Raw genomic sequence first — 19,687 nt, forward strand, 5'->3', positions numbered from 1 at the left:
GCCTGACCTGCTGAGTTACTCCTGCACATTGTGCTTTACTCAAGATTCCAGCACCTGCGGTTTCCTGCATCTCGACCACATCCTTCTCTACGGCTCAATGACCCTCAGTTTTTCTTGTGATTCTATCGCGGTCAAATGGGGCTGACTTAGATGGGACATCGTGTTCTGAGATACTCCATCTAAGCTAGTCCAAATTGCCTAGACTAGTTGGGAAGATGGGCTTATATCCGAGCTGTACAACGCAATGACCAATGGCATTCATGTCAGAGTTTCTTCTCTTTGTCACTGGGTGGGATGATGTCAAGAAAGGAGTATACTGTTTTAAGGGCCTGTCCCACTTAGGAGATTGTTTAGACAACTACAGCCGACTAGGTCATCGGGGTGTCGCCTGTATGATCGTGAGTAGTCTCCTTAGTCGCCCAAAGAGTCGTAGCGTCTTTCTTATCGCCGCAGGATTTTCAACATATTGAACAATTTTCGGAGACAGTCGTCGACAGTGGGTTTGACGCCAATGAGCGTGGCTTGACCTCCTAACGTAGGCGCTGTCGTACTTGTCGCCAAGTTACCGTAGTTGTCGCCAAGTTCGCCAAGTTACCGTAGTTGTCGCCAGGTTAACGTAGGTTTTTTTTGTAAAAGTAATGATTCTATTTCAAATTTTATGTCTAAAGTGGGTCCAGTCTCCGTTTTTTTGGCGACCTGCTACGACTATGACAGTCGCCGGCAGTCACCTAAAAATAGCCTGTGGGACAAGCCCTGTACTCATCTTGTCCAGTAATACGTGTCCAATAGTGACAAAATGGGAATTGAGATGATACTACCGATGCCTAATCCCCCAGTGGTGATCTGAGATGTTTCATATTTCTCTCCCAGATACATTTCCATTGACGCAACTCTTCAGAGAGTGGAAGCGAGAGCATTCTTCAGCCTGGACAAACTCACGCACATGTGAGTATGGGCGGCGCAGCGGTAGAGTTGCTGCCTCACAGCGCCAGAGACCCAGGTTTGATCCTGACTGCGGATGCTGTCTGTACTGAGTTTGTACATTCTCTCTGTGACCTCGTGGGTTTTCTCGGGGTGCTCCGGTTTCCTCCCGCACGCCAAAGACGATCAGATTTGTAGGTTAATTGGCTTCTATAAATCGTTTGTGTAATGTTAGCGGACTCAGTGGGCTGTATTTTCATGCTGTATCTCTAAAGTCTAAAAGAGTAACTTTGACAAAGGCTGTATTCCCTAAATTCCAGAGACTGAAACATCAGAATAAATCGGATCAGATTAGTCTATTGTCTATGTAGGTTAATTGGTTTCTATAAATTGTCCCTGGTGTAGGATTGAACCGGTGTGTGGGGATCGCTGGTCAGTGCAGACTCGGTGGGCCGAAGGGCCTGTTTCCACGCCCTATCTCTAACCTAAACTGAACTAAACTGAGGAGCGGATGTTGCTGCCACCCCCAGCATTTAATTCCCATCCTTCAGTGCCCTTGCGAAAGTAGTTGTGAGTCAGTTGCTCCAAGGCTGAAGTCCATGCGATGAATAAATCGTGCTGAGACTTTGCAAAGGTTGATTTACTGTCCCCTCTGCCCTGTCGCCACAGAAATAAACCAAATTGAAAACAAAGAGGTGAGAAGGCACAAAAAGATGTAAAATAGCGGTGGTACAATGGCGCAGCTGGTAGAGCAGCTGCCTCAGGGACCCAGGTTCGATCCTGACCTTGGGTGCTGTCTGTGTGGAGTTTGCACCGTCTTCCTGGGGTTTCCTCCGGGCGCTCCGGTTTCCTCCTACATCCCAAAGACGTGGGGGGGGGGGGGGTTATTGGTTAATTGTCCTCCCCCTCCCCAGTGTGTAGGGAGTAGATGAGATATTGGGATAACGTAGAACTAGTGGGAACGGGTGATGGATGGTCCACATGCACACGTTGGGCTGAAGGACCTGTTTCCATGCTGTTTGTTTCAAACCATTCAGACATGCAGGTTTATGGGTTAATTGGCCACTATAAAGTATGGGGAGTGGGCAGTGGGGAGTGGATGAGAAAATGGGATATTATACAACTGGTGTGAGCGGGTGATCGGCGTGGACTCGGTAGGCCAAAGAACCTGATTCACTGCAGTGTAAGAAGGAACTGCAGATGCTGGTCTAAATCAAAGGTAGACACAAAATGCTGGAGTAACTCAGCGGGCGAGGCAGCATCTCTGGAGAGAAGGAATAGGTAACGAGTCGCCCATTCCTTCTCTCCAGTGATGCAGCCTCACCCGCTGAGTTACTCCAGCATTTTGTGTCTACCTCCTGTTTCCCTGCTTTGTCTCTCAACTAAACTAATCATGTTTATTGATTAACAGAGAGATACGGAATGCAAAGAGCTTAAGTCACATCGACCCAGACGCTTTCAAGGATCTCCCTATTCTAAAATACCTGTGAGTACCACAAAGACTGGTTCTGGTTGAATTATCACCCTCCAGCATGTTGGCCTGATGTTATTGCACCTGATGTCACTACGTAATGGCTGCTCTCTCTGGAACTATTTCTTTGGTAATCTCTATCTGGGCTTTGACGACAGACTATTCCAGTATAGTATTATTATTATTATTATTATTATTAGTATTATTATTAAACTTTATTTCCGACTCAAGGTCCAGACAAGGGACAACATTATATAAAATACATTGCATATAAAAACACCATAAAATACATATAAGATCTTAGTATATCACTTATAAAAGCATCATAAACTATATACAAAAAACACAATACATGGTTTAAAATCCAGAATAAAAAAGAAAGATCAGTGTCCTACAACGAGACAGTTATACCAGTGTCTCCACAACTGGGATTCGGAGCGTGTAGTGCTAAATCTCATGTTTAACAAGGCCACGATAATTACATTTTTAGAGTCATTTATCCTGCAAATGGATTTATACATATGATTTCTTAGGATAGCTTCTAAAGTACGGACTCCTGCAGTATTACTACTGAGACGAGGAAAAACATTTTCACCCAGAGAGTTGTGAATCTGTGGAATTCTCGGCCACAGAAGGCAGTGGAGGCCAATTCACTGGATGTATTCAAGGGTTATGGGGAAAAAGCAAGAACAGGGTACTGATTTAGGATTATCATATTGATTGGCGGAGTTGACTCGAAGGGCCGAATGGCCTACTCCTGCACCTAATTTCTATGTTTCTATGTCTATGTTTCTATTCTTGTTATTATTGTTAGATACAGCTCTTAGGGCTAACGGAATCAAGGGATATGGAGAGAAAGTACGAACAGAGTATTGATTCTTGATGATCAGCTATGATCATATTGAATGGCGATGCTGGCTCGATGGGCCGAATGGCCTACTCCTGAACCTGATTTCTATTAGTAAACAGTAATGGCAAGTAGCCCCATATAACTCCCTCTAAGCTCCTCAGTGCCCCACCTGGACTAACAGCTATTTCTCCCCATCCTCCTGCCCTTCCACCAAGGAAACATGGATCGTGTGAGGGAGGGAGATCCAGTCGGTCTTGGCATCATGTTTGGCACAGACATTGTGGGCTGAAGGGCCCCAATTCCTGTGCTGTACTGTTCTATGTGTAGGAAGGAACTGCAGGTGCTGGTTTATGCCAAAAATAGACACAAAATGCTGGAGTAACTCTGCGGGTCAAGAGTATTTAATTGTCGTATGTCCCAGATAGAATAATGAAATTCTTACTTGCTGCAGCCCAACAGAATATGTAAACATAATAGATAACAACAAAAAAACCTCAGAAAATAAAAGAAAAAAACAATAACAGTGCAATAATAATAATAATAATAGTCTATTGTAGTTCTTCTTCTTCTTCTTGCATGGGGCGTGCACAGCCTAAAGTTGTAGGCCAACTTGTTCTATTTGATCTTACTTGATTGTGCACGCCAGGTTGATTGCATTCGTTGAAACTGGGCGGACCACGTGAAGGTTGCAATTTCCCACCCCAAGTCTACTATAGTTTATAGCTTATGACTATGAGGTTGTAGTGTTTAATAGCCTGGTGGTTGTAGGGAAGAAGCTGTTCCTGAACCTGGACGTTACAGTTTTCAGGCTCCTGTACCTTCTTCCCGATGGCAGTGGTGAGATGAGTGTGTGGCCAGGATGGTGTGGGTCTTTGATGATGTTGGCTGGATTTTTGAGGCAGTGACTTCGATAGATCCCTTCGATGGTGTGGAGGGGTCAAAGACGGTGATGGACTGGGCTGTATTTACAACTTTTTGCAGTGTTTTTCAGGCAGCATCTCCGACTGAAGTCGGGTTCCGACCCATAATGTCACCTATTCCTTTTCTCCAGAGACGCTGAGTTACTCCAGCATGTTGTGTCTATCTTCTGCACTGTTCAGGAATTTAGTTGGTTATCTGGTCCTTATCACTTCGCTGGTTGTTGGGCGTTTTGCTATGTTGTGCTTCCAAAGGACCATGTTGCTTTGGGACATTCTGGTTAGGAGTGAAAGGTGCAAGGTCTTCTTTCCTTCTCCATGTGTCAGGAGAATTAACCCGTCCACTGACCTCGAGTCTTCTTGCTTCCATTTACAGTGGGATTTTCAACACCGGCCTGGCCAGGTTTCCCGACTTGACAAAAATCCATTCCACCGATGTGAACTTCCTGATGTAAGTTGCTTCGTTCTCAGCATCATAGAGTGATAATACAGTGTGGAAACAGGCCCTTTGGCCCAACATTCCCACACCAACCAACCTGCCCCATCTACACTAGTCCCACCTGCCTGCGTTTGACCCACATCCCTCTAAATCTCTTCTATCCCTCTAAACTTCTTCAGTAAGGGGTAGGCCATTTAGAACGGAGGTGAGGAAACACTTTTTCAACAGAGAGTTGTGAGTGGGGAATTCTCTGCCTCAGAGGGCGGTGGAGGCCGGTTCTCTGGATACTTTCAAGAGAGAGCTAGAAAGGGCTCTTAAAGAAAGCGGAGTCAGGGGATATGGGGAGAAGGCAGGAATGGGGTACTGATTGTGGATGATCAGCCATGATCACATTGAATGGCGGTGCTGGCTCGAAGGGCCGAATGGCCTACTCCTGCATCTATTGTCTAATGGTGAGAAGATGGGGGCCATTTACAATTTTACCGAACACAATTAACCTACAAACCTGCACGTATTTGGAGTGTGGGAAGAAACCGGAGCCCCCTGGAGAAGACCCACGCGGTCACAGGGAAAACGTACAAACTCCGTAGAGACAGCACCTGTAGTCAGGATCGACCCCGGGTCTCTGGCAGTGTGAGGTAGCAGCTCTACCGCTGTGCCACCGTGCCGCCCTCTATAGTCATATCGAAAATGAAATCCAAACCAACTTCAGTAAGGACAGCAAGCATTAGTAGCCCAGTTGGGATTTTATGTCAATCCAGTAGTTTTGTGGTCACCTTCCCCAGACTCGAAGTGTTTATATTTAAATTCCAGCTCATTAATTGATGTGAAATTCCACCACTGCTGCGGTTGGATGTGTGGCCGGGTGCTTTAGGCAAGGGCTCTGCCCAAGACCACAAAAACTGCAAAGAGCTGTGAACACAGTCCAATTCTTCACACAAACCAGCCTCCTCCCAGTCAATTCCATCTACACTATAATTCCATCTACACTTCACAATACCTCGGGAAACACAGCCTACATAATCAAGGACCACTAACACCACGCTCAATCCCTCTTCTCCCTTCTCCCATCGGGCAAAAGATGCAAACTGCGGAGCATCCCGGACAATACAGCTCACCCCCTCCATGACACACTGATCAACCGGAGGAGCACCTTCAGCAACAGACTGGTTCCACCAAGATGCAGCACAGAACGCCACAGGAGATCCTTCTTCCCTGTGGCTATCAAACTGTACAACTCTTCCCCCTTCTGTCGTGGGGTAGACTGACTCCCCTCACCCCCTCCCCAATCTTTGCACATCCACAATCCTGGAACTTCCACTCGTCACTTTAAATTTCATGTTTCATGTATCTTGTTGTGTTTTATGACTGTTGGCAGACCAATTTCCCTCCTGGTGGGGGTGTGGGGGGCGGGAAGAAGTAAGGAAGAGGCAGCCCACATCATTCTGAAGAAGGGTCTCGACCTGAAAAGTCGCCTATTCCTTCGTTCCATAGATGCTGCCTCACCCGCTGAGTTTCTCCAGCATTTTTGTCTACCTTTGTTTTTTCCAGCATCTGCAGTTCTTTCTTAAACTTGCTGGCTTTGGAATAGTTTGAGGCAACTTTGTGCCACCTTTGATGACGTTGTTCTCTTTTACAGTGAAATCGCCGACAACCCTCTCATTTCCACCATCCCTGCCAACGCCTTTGGCGGACTGGGCAATGAATCACTCACTCTGTAAGTATAGCCACTACTACCACTACTACTACACTCACTCTGTAAGTATGGCCACTTCCTGGGCCTTGTGTGGTGGAAGGGAGGTCCTATGGGGAAACCAGCTCACAGTGGACAGTTCATCCCCAATAACCCTGCACGATGGCGCAGCGGTAGAGTTGCTGCCTTACAGCGCCAGAGACCCAGCTTCAATCCTGACTACAGGCGCTTATCTGTATGGAGTCTGTACGTTCTCCCCGTGACCTGCTCTCCGAGTGCTCCGGTTTCCTCTCTCTCTACACACACGTACAGGATTGTAGGTTAATTGGCTTGGTGTAAATGTAAAGTGCCCATAGGGTTTAGGATAGCGGTAGTATGCGGGGATCGCTGGTCGGCGTGGACTCAGGGCCTGTTTCCGTGCTGTATCTCTAAACGAAACTAAACCCCTTGGTGCAATGGACGGTAAGATCATCACGACAGAGGAGCAGAATGAGGCCATTCGGCCCATCGAGTCTGCTTCACCATTCAATCATGGCTGATCTATCTTTCATTCTCAACACCCTTTTCCTGCCTTCTCCCCATAACCTTGGACACCCTTACTAATCACAAGCCTATCAATCTCCGCTTTAAAAATACTCAATGTCTTGACCTCCACAGCCATATAGAGTCATACATCGTGGAAACAGCCCTGTGGTCAACTTGTCCACACCAACCACACTAGTCCCTCCTGCCTGTGTGTGGTCCATATACCTCTATTCATGTACCCGTCCAAATGTTTCTTGAATTGTGACAGTACTTGCCTCAACGACCTCCTCTGGCAGCTGGTTCCACTCGCCCACCACCCTTGGTGTGAAAAATGTTAACTCTCGTGTTCCTATTTAATGGTTGCCGCCCTCTATGATGCTTTGATTGTGGTGGCGGCAAATATCACACCGACATCTCCCTTCCCCACTCTCCCAATATACAACAAGTGGTGCGTGTGTTCCAGGGTTACAGCAAGGAACTGCATTGTTGGAGGACAGTGTTGAACAGAAGCGGCCGGTCGGTAGAGGATTCTTGTCTCGTGGACGTTGAAGGTCTAACCTCATGCCCACTTCAGGAAACACGTACCAACACCAGCTGTGAATTAATCTGAGAAATTTGCAAAGTACAGTAAAACCTCGGCATAACGGACCATAGGAGGGGAAATGATGTCCGTAATTGCCGAATGTCCGTTATAACAGAGTGAGTGTTTACCATTACCGAGTATCATTGTAGAACAAAGAACTGCAGATGCTGGTCAGTGCACAAAAGGACCCAGAGCGCTGGAGTAACTCAGCGGGTCAGGCAGCATCTCTGGAGAACATGGATGGGTGACATTCCGGGTCTGGACCTTTCTTCAGACTCTCGTTCGGGAACTGGGCCTGGAATAGACAATAGGTGCAGGAGTAGGCCATTTGGCCCTTCGAGCCAGCACCGTCAATGTAAGCCCAGCTGCTCCATTCTCTCAGCATATAACAGTCCCGCCATCCCGGGAATTAACCTTGTAAACCTACGCTGCACTCCCTCAATAGCAAGAATGTCCTTCCTCAAATTAGGAGACCAAAACTGCACACAATACTCCAGGTGTGGTCTCACTAGGGCTCTGTACAACTGCAGAAGGACCTCTTTGCTCCTATATCTGGGTGAGTTGATAGACGTGAAGGCCAGCAGGCCTGTTCCGCTGCAACCAAAATCCATTATAAAGAGTAGAAACAAAGAACAGCAGAGGCTGGTTTATTCCAAAGATAGACACAAAGCACTGGAGTAGCTCAGCGGGCCCTGCAATAACGCGGATTTACTGTACAGCATGTAATTTAGTTTTAGTTTTAGAGATACAGCACGGGTACAGGCCCTTCGGCCCACCATGTCCGTGCCGACCAGCAATCCCCGCACATTAACACTATCCTACACACCCACTGGGGACAATTTTTACATTTTCTCAAGCCAATTAACCTTCAAACCTGCACGTCTTTGGAGTTCAATTTAATTTAATGTAATTGTCTTTCAGACTTGCAAACGTGGATGTTTTACTGTCAGCCGTCAGGTTAATGGCGTCTCTTGTGTTTCCTCACAGAAAGCTCTACAACAATGGGTTCACTAAGGTCCAAGCTTACGCCTTTAATGGAACCAAACTGGATGCTCTGTAGGTATCACATTTATTGAACTTAGGCTCATAGTTTGACAAGAAAATGCTTGATCACAGCCCAAAGAATGAGCCCAAGAGTTGGCACATTGTTAATTGTTGGCAAGGACTCGGTGGGCCCAAGGGCCTGCTGTATCTCTAAAGTCTAAAGTATTTTAAACCCTGGCTGCGTTGAATAGATGTTTGCACAGTATTCAGGAACAACAATGGGGAGGAGCGGGAAGGGGAGATTCCGTACCGGAGAGTATAATAATCATAGCCTGAAGAAGGGTTTCGGCCCGAAATGTTGCCTATTTCCTTCGCTCCATAGATACTGAGTTTCTCCAGCACTTTTGTCAACCTTCGATTATCCAGCATCTGCAGTTCCTTCTTAAACATACTAATCATAGCTATTGTTTCCCTCATAGGTCAGCAGTTGTAAATCAGCTTTCCCACTGTCAGCAGTTTTGGGCCCCATATCTGAGGAAGGATGTGCTGGATTTGGAGATGGTCCAGAGGATGTTTCTGAGAATGATCCCAGGAATGAGTGGGTTAACGTATGATGAGCATTTGACAGCACTGGGCCTGCACTATATATTAATGATTTAGACGAGGGAATTAAATGTGACATCTCCAAGTTTGTGGATGACACAAAGCTGGGTGGCAGCGTGAGCTGTGAGAAGGATGCTATAAGGCTGCAGCGTGACATGGACAGGTTGGGTGAGTGGGCAGATGCTTGGCATAATGTGGATAAATGTGAGGTTATCCACTTTGGTGGCACAAACAGGAAGGCAGATTATTATCTGAATGGTGTCAGGTAATAACATGGTGTTAGGAAAAGGGGAGGTGCAACGAGACCTGGGTGAGCGTGTACATCTGTCACTAAAAGTAAGCAAGCAGGTACAGCAGGCAGTGAAGAAAGCTAATGGCATGTTGGCCTTCATTGCGAGAGGATTCGAGTTTAGGAGCAAGGATGTCCTACTGTAGTTGAACAGGGCCCTGGTAAGACCACACCTGGAGTATTGTGTGCAATTTTGGTCTCCTAATTTGAGGAAGGACATTCTTGCTTTTGAGGGAGTGCAGCGTAGGTTTACCAGGTTAATTCCCAGGATGGCGGGACTGTCATATGATGAAAGAATGGGTTGACTGGGCTTGTATTCACTGGATACAGGGGATCTTATAGAAACATAAAATTCTTAAAGGATTGGACAGGCTAGATGCAGGAAAAATGTTCCTGATGGTGGGGAAGTCCAGAGCAAGGGGTCACAATTTAAGAATAAGTGGTAGGCCATTTGGGACTGCGATGAGGAAAAACTTTTTCAACCAGAGAGTTGTGAATTTGTGGAATTCTGTGCCACAGAAGGCAGTGAAGGCCAATTCAGTGGATATTTTCAAGAGAGTTAGATTTAGCTAAGGAATCAAGGGATATTGGGAAAAAGCAGGAATGAGGTACTGATTTTAGATAATCAGCCATCATCATATTGAATGGCGGTGCTGGCTCAAAGGGCCGAATGGCCTATTCCTGCACCTATTTTTCTATGTTTTCTACTCGCTGCAGTTTAGGATGAGGGGGATATTTACTGAATAGTAAAAAGTCTGAATAGAGTGGATGTGTAGAGGATGTTTCCTCTGGTCTGAGAGTCTAGGACAGGGGTGGGGAACCTTTTCATGTTGGAATGCCGCATTAAGTTAGCTGTAATCTAATAAGGCCGCATCCAAGAAACTTCAATTAGATATACTTCAAAATGTACATTATTTTGTAAAAATCTAACTACTATGTACTAACTTCAAGAAATTGAAAAAAAAGTGTTAATTCTAAAGTTAACTAACCTTTTAATGACTTTGTTGTGATGGCTTTTTGTGGGAAAGTATTTGAATATTTGGTTGCAACATGGAGGTACCCAGTTTCAGCTGATCTTCTAGATGGGTATCCGTCATTTGTGACCTTAAGGGCGTCTTGATTTGGGTTAGGTAGGAGAGCGTCGATTCGCAGCAATAAGTGGTTGAAAAGCAAGAAAGCATTTTGTGTGCATGTTGCTGAAGACATGGGTATTCTATTGCATTTTTCCACATTTCAATTGGATCTTTCTTAGCGTCAAATAAGGACTTCTGAGAGCTCAATCAATTCCATCTGTAGTTCTTTAGGAGCCTTGCAGGAAACAGCAACTAGGTGAGGTTGAAATGCTAATTTGAATGCTAAAAAATGCGGATTTTGTTGAATCTTCATTTACCATTTGATATTTTAAATACTTTCATTTTAAGATTAAAATAAAAATAATAAAACGAACAAAAACATATTAATAAAAATAAAAGGATTTGTTCTACAAAATTTGGATTCATTCAAAAGGCCGTACTTAATGACCTAGAAGGCCGCAGGTTCCCCAGCCCTGGTCTAGGACCAGAGGCCATAGCCTCAGAATTAAAGGATGTATTTTTAGAAAGGAGAAGAGGAATTTCTTTATTCAGAGCGTGGTGAATCTGTGGAGGGCAAGTCACTGGGTATTTTTTAAACGGAGATTGATAGATTCTTGATTAGTACGGGTGTCAGGGGTTATGGGGAGAAGGCAGGAGAATGGGGTTGGGAGGGAGAGATAGTTCAGCCATGATTGAATGGCGGAGTGGATTCGATGGGCCGAATGGTCTAATACCACTCCTAGAGCAAGTGAACTGTAAACAATAGGCAGAGCTTAGTTTTGCCAGTGAATGGTTAATGTAATAGAGTGGTGTGTTTCCAGAGCCTCGGACAGATGATCCCAAGGCATGAGTTGGATTCCCAGTACGACAGCTGGGAATGCCATTAATTAAATAACTCCGCTGAGCTCTGAAGCTTATTGTCAGCAAAGGGTATCCTTAAATCACTGAACTGTTTTTTTTCTAAAGTGCTGGAGTAACTCAGTGGGTCAGGCAGCAACTCTGGAGAACATGAATAGGTAACGTTTCGGGTCTCCACCCTTCTTCAGAGTGCCTACTAAAGGGCCTGTCCCACTGTACGAGGTAATGCAAGAGTTCTCCCGTGTTTTCCCCTGATTCGAACTCAGAGAATATCCGTAGCGGGTCCGTAGGAGTTCGTGGATGTCCCGTAGCGGCTGGTAATACTAACGGTAGCTACTCGGGAAATCCGGTAAACTCGTGACGTTTTTTCAACACTGTGAAAAATGTCCACGAGCAAAAAAATACCCGTGATGAAAAAAATGGTTACTTTTTACTACGAGACATCCACAAACTCCTACGGACCCACTACGGACATTCTCCGAGTTCAAATCAGGGAAAAACTCGGGAGAGCTCTTGAATTACCTCGTACAGTGGGGCAGGCCCTTTAGAACTATGCCAACTTTGATGTGGAGAACATGAACAGACAGCTGCTTCGGGTCGAGACCGCTACTTCAGTCTAATTGTAAAGGGGGGGAAAGAGAAAGCTGAAAGAAAGGAGAGGCAGGCAAAGCCTGGTAGGTAATAGGTTGATACTAGTGTTGCGGTAACTCGGCGGGTCAGGCAGCATCTCTGGGGAACATGGACAGTTGACGATTCAGGTCTGGACCCATCTTTGGACTGATTGTAGGTGATGGAAAGAAAGCTGGAAGAGAGGTGAGGAAGGACAACGCCTGGTGTGGGTGGATACAGTTGAGTGGGAAGGAGGGGTTTGATGGGCAAAGGCCAGAGATGGAAAGACTGAAGGTATGTTGGCCTTCATAACAAGAGGATTTCAGTATAGGAGTAAAGAGGTTCTTCTGCAGTTGTATAGGGCTCTGGTGAGACCACATCTGGAGTATTGTGTACAGTTTTGGTCTCCTAATTTGAGGAAGGACATCCTTGTGATTGAGGCAGTGCAGCGTAGGTTCACGAGATTGATCCCTGGGATGGCGGGACTGTCATATGAGGAAAGATTGAAAAGACTGGGCATTGTATTCACTGAAGTTTAGAAGGATGAGGGGGTATCTTATAGAAACATATAAAATTATAAAAGGACTGCACAAGCTAGATGCAGGAAAAATGTTCCCAATGTTGGGCGAGTCCAGAACCAGTCCTAGAATAAAGGGGAGGTCATTTAAGACTGAGGTGAGGAAAAACGTTTTCACCCAGAGAGTTGTGAATTTATGGAATTCCCTGCCACAGAGGGCAGTGGAGGCCAAGTCACTGGATGGATTTAAGAGAGAGTTAGATAGATCTCTAGTCAAGGGATATGGGGAGAAGGCAGGCATGGGTTATTGATAGGGGACGATCAGCCATGATCACAATGAATGGCGGTGCTGGCTCGAAGGGCCGAATGGCCTTCTCCTGCATCTATTTTCTATGTTTCTATGAGGCAACACGATTGAAGAGCTGTGAATTGTGAACCTAGAGGAAGGAATGTTGACGGAGATGGAGGGGGAAAGGAGAAATAGGTACGAGATTCGGTGGGGCACAGGGGAAAGGGGGGAAGAAGTGAGAGGGAGTTATGTGGAGGAAGAAGGGAAGGGTTATGTGGTTATCTACAATTATAGAATTCAATGTTCATACCTTTGGGTTGTAGAAGCCCATCTGGATCAGGATTGTCCATCAGGGAAGGAAGCTAATTTAGTTTACTTTAGAGATACAGTGTGGAAACAGGCCCTTCGGCCCACCGGGTCCACGCCGACCACCGATCCCCGCACACTTACACTATCCTACGCACTGCGACGGTATACAGAGTCGCCATTTTGACTAGTTAGATGTCTCCAATATCTTCCTGTCTCCCCCGTTAAACATGGTACCAGTTTGGCTGACCCGACGTCTACCTCCTCACATTTTTCCGCGCTGATTTAATCTCCCACGTTCTGCAGCCTGTATTTTTCCTCTCGATGTCTGGGAATGTTTTTCCTCCCGTTTTCTACATTTCCGAGTTCTGTGTCATCGGCAGATTACGGAATGAGTTCCCCAGCATCCTTGCTTCCAGTTTATTGATGTATATCAGAACCGTTGGTGGTGCTGCCTTACAGCGCCAGAGACCCGGGTTCCATCCTGAACACGGCGCTGACTGTACGGAGTTTGCACGTTCTCCCCGTGACCTGCGTGGTTTTTCTCTGGGCGCTCTAGTTTTCTCCCACACACCAAAGACGTATGGGTTTGTAGGTTAATTGGCTTCGGTAAAAGTTGGAAATTGTCCCTAGTGTGTGTAGGATAGTATTAGTGTGCGGGTGACCGCTGGTCGGCCCAGAATCGGTGGGCAGAAGGGCCCATTTCCACGCTGTAATCTCTAAACTAAACAAAAATATGCCCCGTAGTCTTTGATAATTCCATCCTGGGAAAAAGGTTCCGAATGTCTACCCTATCTACGCCTCTCATAATTAATGGTATTGGCGCCCTTGATGAATGGCCAGTTTTGAAGAGGAATGAACATGTTGGGCCAAAGGACGTGTGTCTGTGCTATGTAACGCTATATAATGTTCCCGATGTTGGGGGAGTCCAGAACCAGGGCCACAGTTTAAGAATAAGGAGTAAGCCATTTAGAACGGAGACGAGGAAACACTTTTTCACACAGAGAGTTGTGAGTCTGTGGAATTCTCTGCCTCAGAGGGTGGTGGAGGCCGGTTCTCTGGATACTTTCAAGAGAGAGCTAGATAGGGCTCTTAAAGATAGTGGAGTCAGGGGATATGGGGAGAAGGCAGGAATGGGGTACTGACTGGGGATGATCAGTCATGATCACATTGAACGACGGTTCTGGCTCGAAGGGCCAAATGGCCTACTCCTGCACCTATTTTCTATTGTCTATTGAGTCTAAATCTAGATTTGTCAAAATGATGATTGGCATGAACTTTGTTGTCTTTGACAGATACCTGCACAAGAATAAGCTGCTGTCGTCCTTCAGTGAGGATGTCTTCGCTGGTGTCTTGAGCGGTCCCACACTGCTGTAAGTAGCCTCCATTCGCTGCCTCCACAAGGGCAGAAGGTGGGATAGGGCATTGTGGTTTAAGACTGAGTGAGGTCCTGCACAAGGCACGTGACCAGCCGGCCAGAATCGGGGCCAAACTACCAAGTTTGGGAGTTTTGGACGAAGTTTGCTGACTTAGTTTACACTTTGGAAATCCAATGTGGAAACATGCTTCTTTGGCCCACCGCCGACCATCACTCCACCCATACTGCACACTAACGACAATTTACAGGAATCAATTAACCTACAAACCTGCACGTCTTTGGAATGTGGGAGGAAACCGGAGCACCCGGAGAAAACCCACGCGGTCTATTAATACTATTACTGACAATTATTTCTTATTTATTGATAATATAGTACACTAATCATTTATAGTATGGGTTTTCTATGACTATAAATATTATTTCTTCCTCTTCCTGCCGCTTCCCCCCGTGGCCTCTCTCCAGAGATGTGTCCCAGACCAGCGTGCACTCCCTCCCGACCAAAGGCCTGGAACCCTTGAAGGAACTAATGGCCAAGAACACTTGGACCTTGAAGAAGCTGCCTCCTCTGAAGACCTTCCTGCACCTGACAAGAGCTGACCTCACCTACCCGAGCCATTGCTGCGCCTTTAAGAACTGGAAGAAGAACAAGGGGTGAGAGTCAATGTGTTTCTTCCTACACTGTGCGTAGTACACTGTACACTACCCGATCTATTCCCCTCATCCTCCTGCGCTCTAAGGAATAGAGTCCTAGCCTGCTCAACCTCTGCCTATAGCTCAAGCCCTCAAGACCTGGCAACATCTTCGTAAATCTTCTCAGCACCTTTTCCAGCTTGACAACATCTTTCCTATAACATGGTGCCCAATACTGGGCACAATACTCTAAATGTGGCCTCACCAGTGTTTCGGGACCGATATATGGATGGATAGAATACCTTGGATAGATATAAAAGGTTTAGAGGGCCAGGGGGCAAACATAGGCAAATGGAACCAGCCCAGTATACCGACTTGGTCGGCATGGACAAGGTGGGCCAGTGAGTGCCATATGGCTCTATGGCCTAGATGGAGTGGATGTGGAGAGGATGTATCCACTAGTGGGAGATTCTAGGACCAGAGAGCACAGCCTCAAGATAAAAGGATAAAGATGAGGAGGAATTTCTTTAGCCAGAGTGTGACGAATCTGTGGAATTCATTGCCACAGACGGCTGTGGAGGCCAAGTCAATGGGTATTTTTAAAGTGGAAATTGATCAGTTCTTGAATAATAAGGGCATCAAAGGTCACGGGGAGAAGGGGGTTGAGAGGGCACGATAGGTCAGCATGAGCAGTCTCCATGGGTCAAATGGCCTAATTCTGCTCCTATGTCTTATGATCTTATGACTCAAACTGGCATGTTCTACTCGTCTGCAAGGTTCAGGGACCTCCATAGCGTGTCCTGGGTGACCTTTGACCTCAGTGGTCATCTTTCCATCCAATCCCTGAACCTTTCGATTCCCCTGCTATCTAAAAGTTAATCGAATTATGCCTTGCCCTCTTGGAATTTTCCTCTGGAAAAGACTGTTATGGTCACCCCATTACGGGAAGAAAGTTTTGGAAAGAGTGCAGAAGAGGTTTACCAAAATGATAGACAATAGACAATAGACAATAGGTGCAGTAGTAGGCCATTCGGCCCTTCGAGCCAGCACCGCCGTTCAATGTGATCATGGCTGATCATCCACAATCAGTACCCCGTTCCTGCCTTCTCCCCATATCCCCTGACTCCGCTATCTTTAAGAGCTGTATCAAGTTCTGAATTTTGGGCGTTCCCTCACAGTAGGAAACTCTGATTCTGCTGTGCAGGGGATGTTTATGTTAAAATACTATCGTGCTTTGTTCGTTTTTATTCGTATGGCTGTACGGTGGGCCCAAATTTCACTGGACCAATTGGTGCATGTGACTATAAATGTCTCTCGAATCTTGAAGTTCTCTCTTGAAAGTATCCAGAGGACCTGCCTCCACCGCCCTCTGGGGCAGAGAATTCGACAGATTCACAACTCTTTCTGTGTGGAAAAAGTGTTTCCTCGTCTCCGTTCTAAATGGCTTACCCCTTATTCTTATACTGTTCTGGACTCCACCAACATAGGGAACATTATATAGCATTACGTAGCACAGACACACGCCCTTACCCTGGGTTAGTGAGTATTAGCCACAGGGAAAGCTTGGACAGACTCGGTTTGAACTAGAAGGCATAGCTTTAAGGTGAGAAGGGCAAAGTTTAAAGGAGAGAGTGGTTTGTACCTGGAACATACTGACGGTGGTGGAGGCAAATACAATGTTGGCATTTAACTGACTTTTGGATAGGGCCCATTCTTTGGAAAGTGGACCCAAAATGTCACACACGTGACCAGTCATGTTTGACCTCTGACTCTAAACAAATATTGTCAGCATAACATAGAAAATTTTCACTTGATGAACCGAAAAAAATGAATCACATATGTAGTACAAATCAATATACCTGCGATGCTTTCAGAATTAAGAGATGAATTCCACAATTTCTCATCTTTTTTCGTCACACACGTGACCAAACTATGGGCGATAGGCACATGGATATGCAGTGAATGGAGGGATTGACTCCAGCTACACTTCACTGTACCTTGCCAAGGCCAGCAGCATAATCGAGGACCAGTCCCACCCCGGTCACTCCCTCTTCTCCCCTCTCCCATCAGGCAAGAAGTACAGAAGTGTGAAAACGCACAGCTCCAGATTCAGGGACAGTTTCTTCCCAGCTGTTGTCAGGCAACTGAACCACAGCCAGAGAGCAGTCCTGAACTCATTTCACTGTAACTCTGTACACGTGACAATAAACTAAACAGATATACTTGGCCTTCATATCATGTTCAGCACAGTCAATGCGGGCCGAAGGGCCAGTTCTTGTGCTGTACTGTTCTATGTTTAATTGCCCCATCAATTGATTGCTTCCAACACTGCCCAGGGGGTTGGGTATCGCAGACCAACAAGGATCTCTTGTAAGCAATTTTGGGCACCATATCTGAGGAAGGATGTGCTGGCTCTGGAGAGGGTCTAGAGGAGGTTTACAAGAATGATCCCGGGAATAAGTGGGTTAACATACGATGAGCGTTTGTCGGCACTGGGCCTGTACTCGCTGGAGTTTAGAAGAATTAGGGGTGGGGGGGCCCTCATTGAAACATACAGAAAAATGATAGGCTTGGATTGAGTGGATGTGGAGATGTGTCCATTAGTGGGAGAGGCTAGGACTAGAGGTCAAAGCCTCAGAATTAAAGGACATTCTTTTAGGAAGGAGATGAGGAAATATTTCTTTAGTCAGAGGGTGGTGAATCTGTGGAATTCTTTGCCACAACAGGGTATAGAGGCCATGACAGTGGATATTTTTAAGGCGGAGATAGATAGATTCTTGATTAGTACGGGTGTCAGAGGTTATGGGGAGAAGGCAGAATGGGGTTGGGATGGAGAGATAGATCAGCCATGGTTGAATGGCAGAGTAGGTGTGATGGGCCGAATGGCCTAATTCTACTCCTATCACTTATGACGTTATGATCCCTGGTCTCCAGTTTTCCCTACAGGTTCCTGGAGTCAGTGATGTGCAACCAGACCTTGGCCCGTGGTCTCAGGGGGAGAAGGTCCCGCGCTTTGCACAACCAAGACTACACGGAGGACGTTGCGGATGACCGCGTCCCCGACCAAGCCTTGCAGCGCCGGGATGTCCTCAGCAACTCCCACTACTACGTCTTCTTCGAAGAGCAAGGGGACGGAGACGTTGGCTTTGGTCAGGAGTTGAAGAACCCTCAGGTGGACCAAGTGCAAGCCTTGGACAGCCACTATGATTACGTGGTGTGCGGGGGGAGCGAGGAGATAGTTTGCCGGCCAGAACCGGACGAGTTCAACCCTTGCGAGGACATCATGGGCTACGACTCATTGCGGGTGATGGTTTGGTTGGTCAGCCCGCTGGCCATCCTGGGGAACATCGCCGTCCTGGTCATCCTGCTGACCAGCCGCTACAAGCTGACCGTGCCCCGGTTCCTGATGTGCAACCTGGCCTTTGCAGACCTGTGCATGGGCGTCTACCTCCTGCAGATCGCCTCGGTCGACCTGTACACCCGCGGCGAGTACTACAACCACGCTATCGACTGGCAGACGGGGCCGGGTTGCCGCTCGGCCGGCTTCTTCAGCGTCTTCGCCAGCGAGCTGTCCGTGTACACGCTGACCGCGATCACGGCGGAGAGGTGGCACGCCATCCGCTTCGCCCTGCGCCTGGACCGCAAGATCCGGCGGCGGCAGGCGGCGCTGGTCATGGCCGGCGGTTGGCTGGCTTGCTTCGCCCTGGCCCTCCTGCCCGTCCTGGGGGTCAGCAGCTACGTCAAGGTCAGCATCTGCCTGCCCATGGACACGGACAGCCTGCCCGCCCGCTCCTACGTGGTGACCGTGCTGCTGCTCAACGTCGCCGCCTTCCTCATCGTGTGCGGCTGCTACGTCCGGATCTACGCGGCCATCCGGAGCCCCCGCCCCAAGGCCGGGGGCAAGGACGCCAAGATGGCCAAGAAGATGGCCGTCCTGATCTTCACCGACTTCGCCTGCCTGGCCCCCATCTCCTTCTACGCCCTGTCGGCCATCCTGAGCAAACCCCTGATCACCGTCACCAACTCCAAGATCCTGCTGGTCCTCTTCTATCCCCTCAACTCCTGCGCCAACCCCTTCCTCTACGGGCTCTTCACCACCGCCTTCCGCCGTGACGCTCTGGTGCTGTTGAGCAAGGTGGGGCTGTGCCGGCGGCAGGCGCAGTTGTACCGGGGACAGACGCTCACCGGGAGGAAGAGCAGCTCCTCCACCGGCGACACCGCCACCACCGCCGGCCTCGGCTGCGGCCCCCGCTGTCTCCGTGGCAACCGCCGGCCGGCAGCAGCAGCCCCCCTGCCCCGAGACTGGCGAGTGAGTGAACTCTGACCTCGGTTAGACCCAGAGTGCCGGAGTAACTCAGCGGGTCAGGCAGCATCTCTGGAGAAAAGGAATAGGTGATGTTACGAACCAGGACCCTCCTTCATGGTCCCTGGTCCAATACGATACAGTACGATCTAACTTTAGTTATCACAGGAGGGAAATTGATCTGCCCATAGTCATGAAAACACAAGATACATGAAAAAGTGATGAGTGGAAAGGATTGGGGATGTGCAAAGATTTGGGATGGGGGGAGGGGTGTCTACCCTACGACAGAAGGGGGAGGGGTTGTACAGTTTGATAACCACAGGGAAGGGTCGCCTGTGGCGTTCTGTACCACATCTTGGAGAAACCAGTATGTTGCTGTTCCAGCTGTACACTGGCCCCATCCCCCAACTCTATATCTCAGCTACATTGACGACTGCATCGGGGCTACT

General features: G+C 47.5%; 1 protein-coding gene across 1 annotated transcript in view; it reads left to right on the forward strand.

The window, feature by feature from the left end:
- The window catches only part of tshr (thyroid stimulating hormone receptor), a 47,695-nt gene extending 28,284 nt beyond the window's left edge, over positions 1–19,411 (forward strand). The window contains exons 3-10 of the mRNA XM_055641204.1: positions 871–945; positions 2,333–2,407; positions 4,536–4,610; positions 6,238–6,315; positions 8,387–8,455; positions 14,223–14,300; positions 14,768–14,956; positions 17,858–19,411. Coding sequence (XP_055497179.1) covers positions 871–945; positions 2,333–2,407; positions 4,536–4,610; positions 6,238–6,315; positions 8,387–8,455; positions 14,223–14,300; positions 14,768–14,956; positions 17,858–19,259 — 2,041 coding nt within the window. The 3' untranslated portion in view covers positions 19,260–19,411. The remainder of the gene's footprint in view (positions 1–870; positions 946–2,332; positions 2,408–4,535; positions 4,611–6,237; positions 6,316–8,386; positions 8,456–14,222; positions 14,301–14,767; positions 14,957–17,857) is intronic.
- Positions 19,412–19,687: the final 276 nt, after the last annotated feature.

The sequence above is a fragment of the Leucoraja erinacea genome, chromosome 9 (genome assembly GCF_028641065.1).
Source record: "Leucoraja erinacea ecotype New England chromosome 9, Leri_hhj_1, whole genome shotgun sequence".
NCBI lineage: Eukaryota > Metazoa > Chordata > Chondrichthyes > Rajiformes > Rajidae > Leucoraja > Leucoraja erinaceus.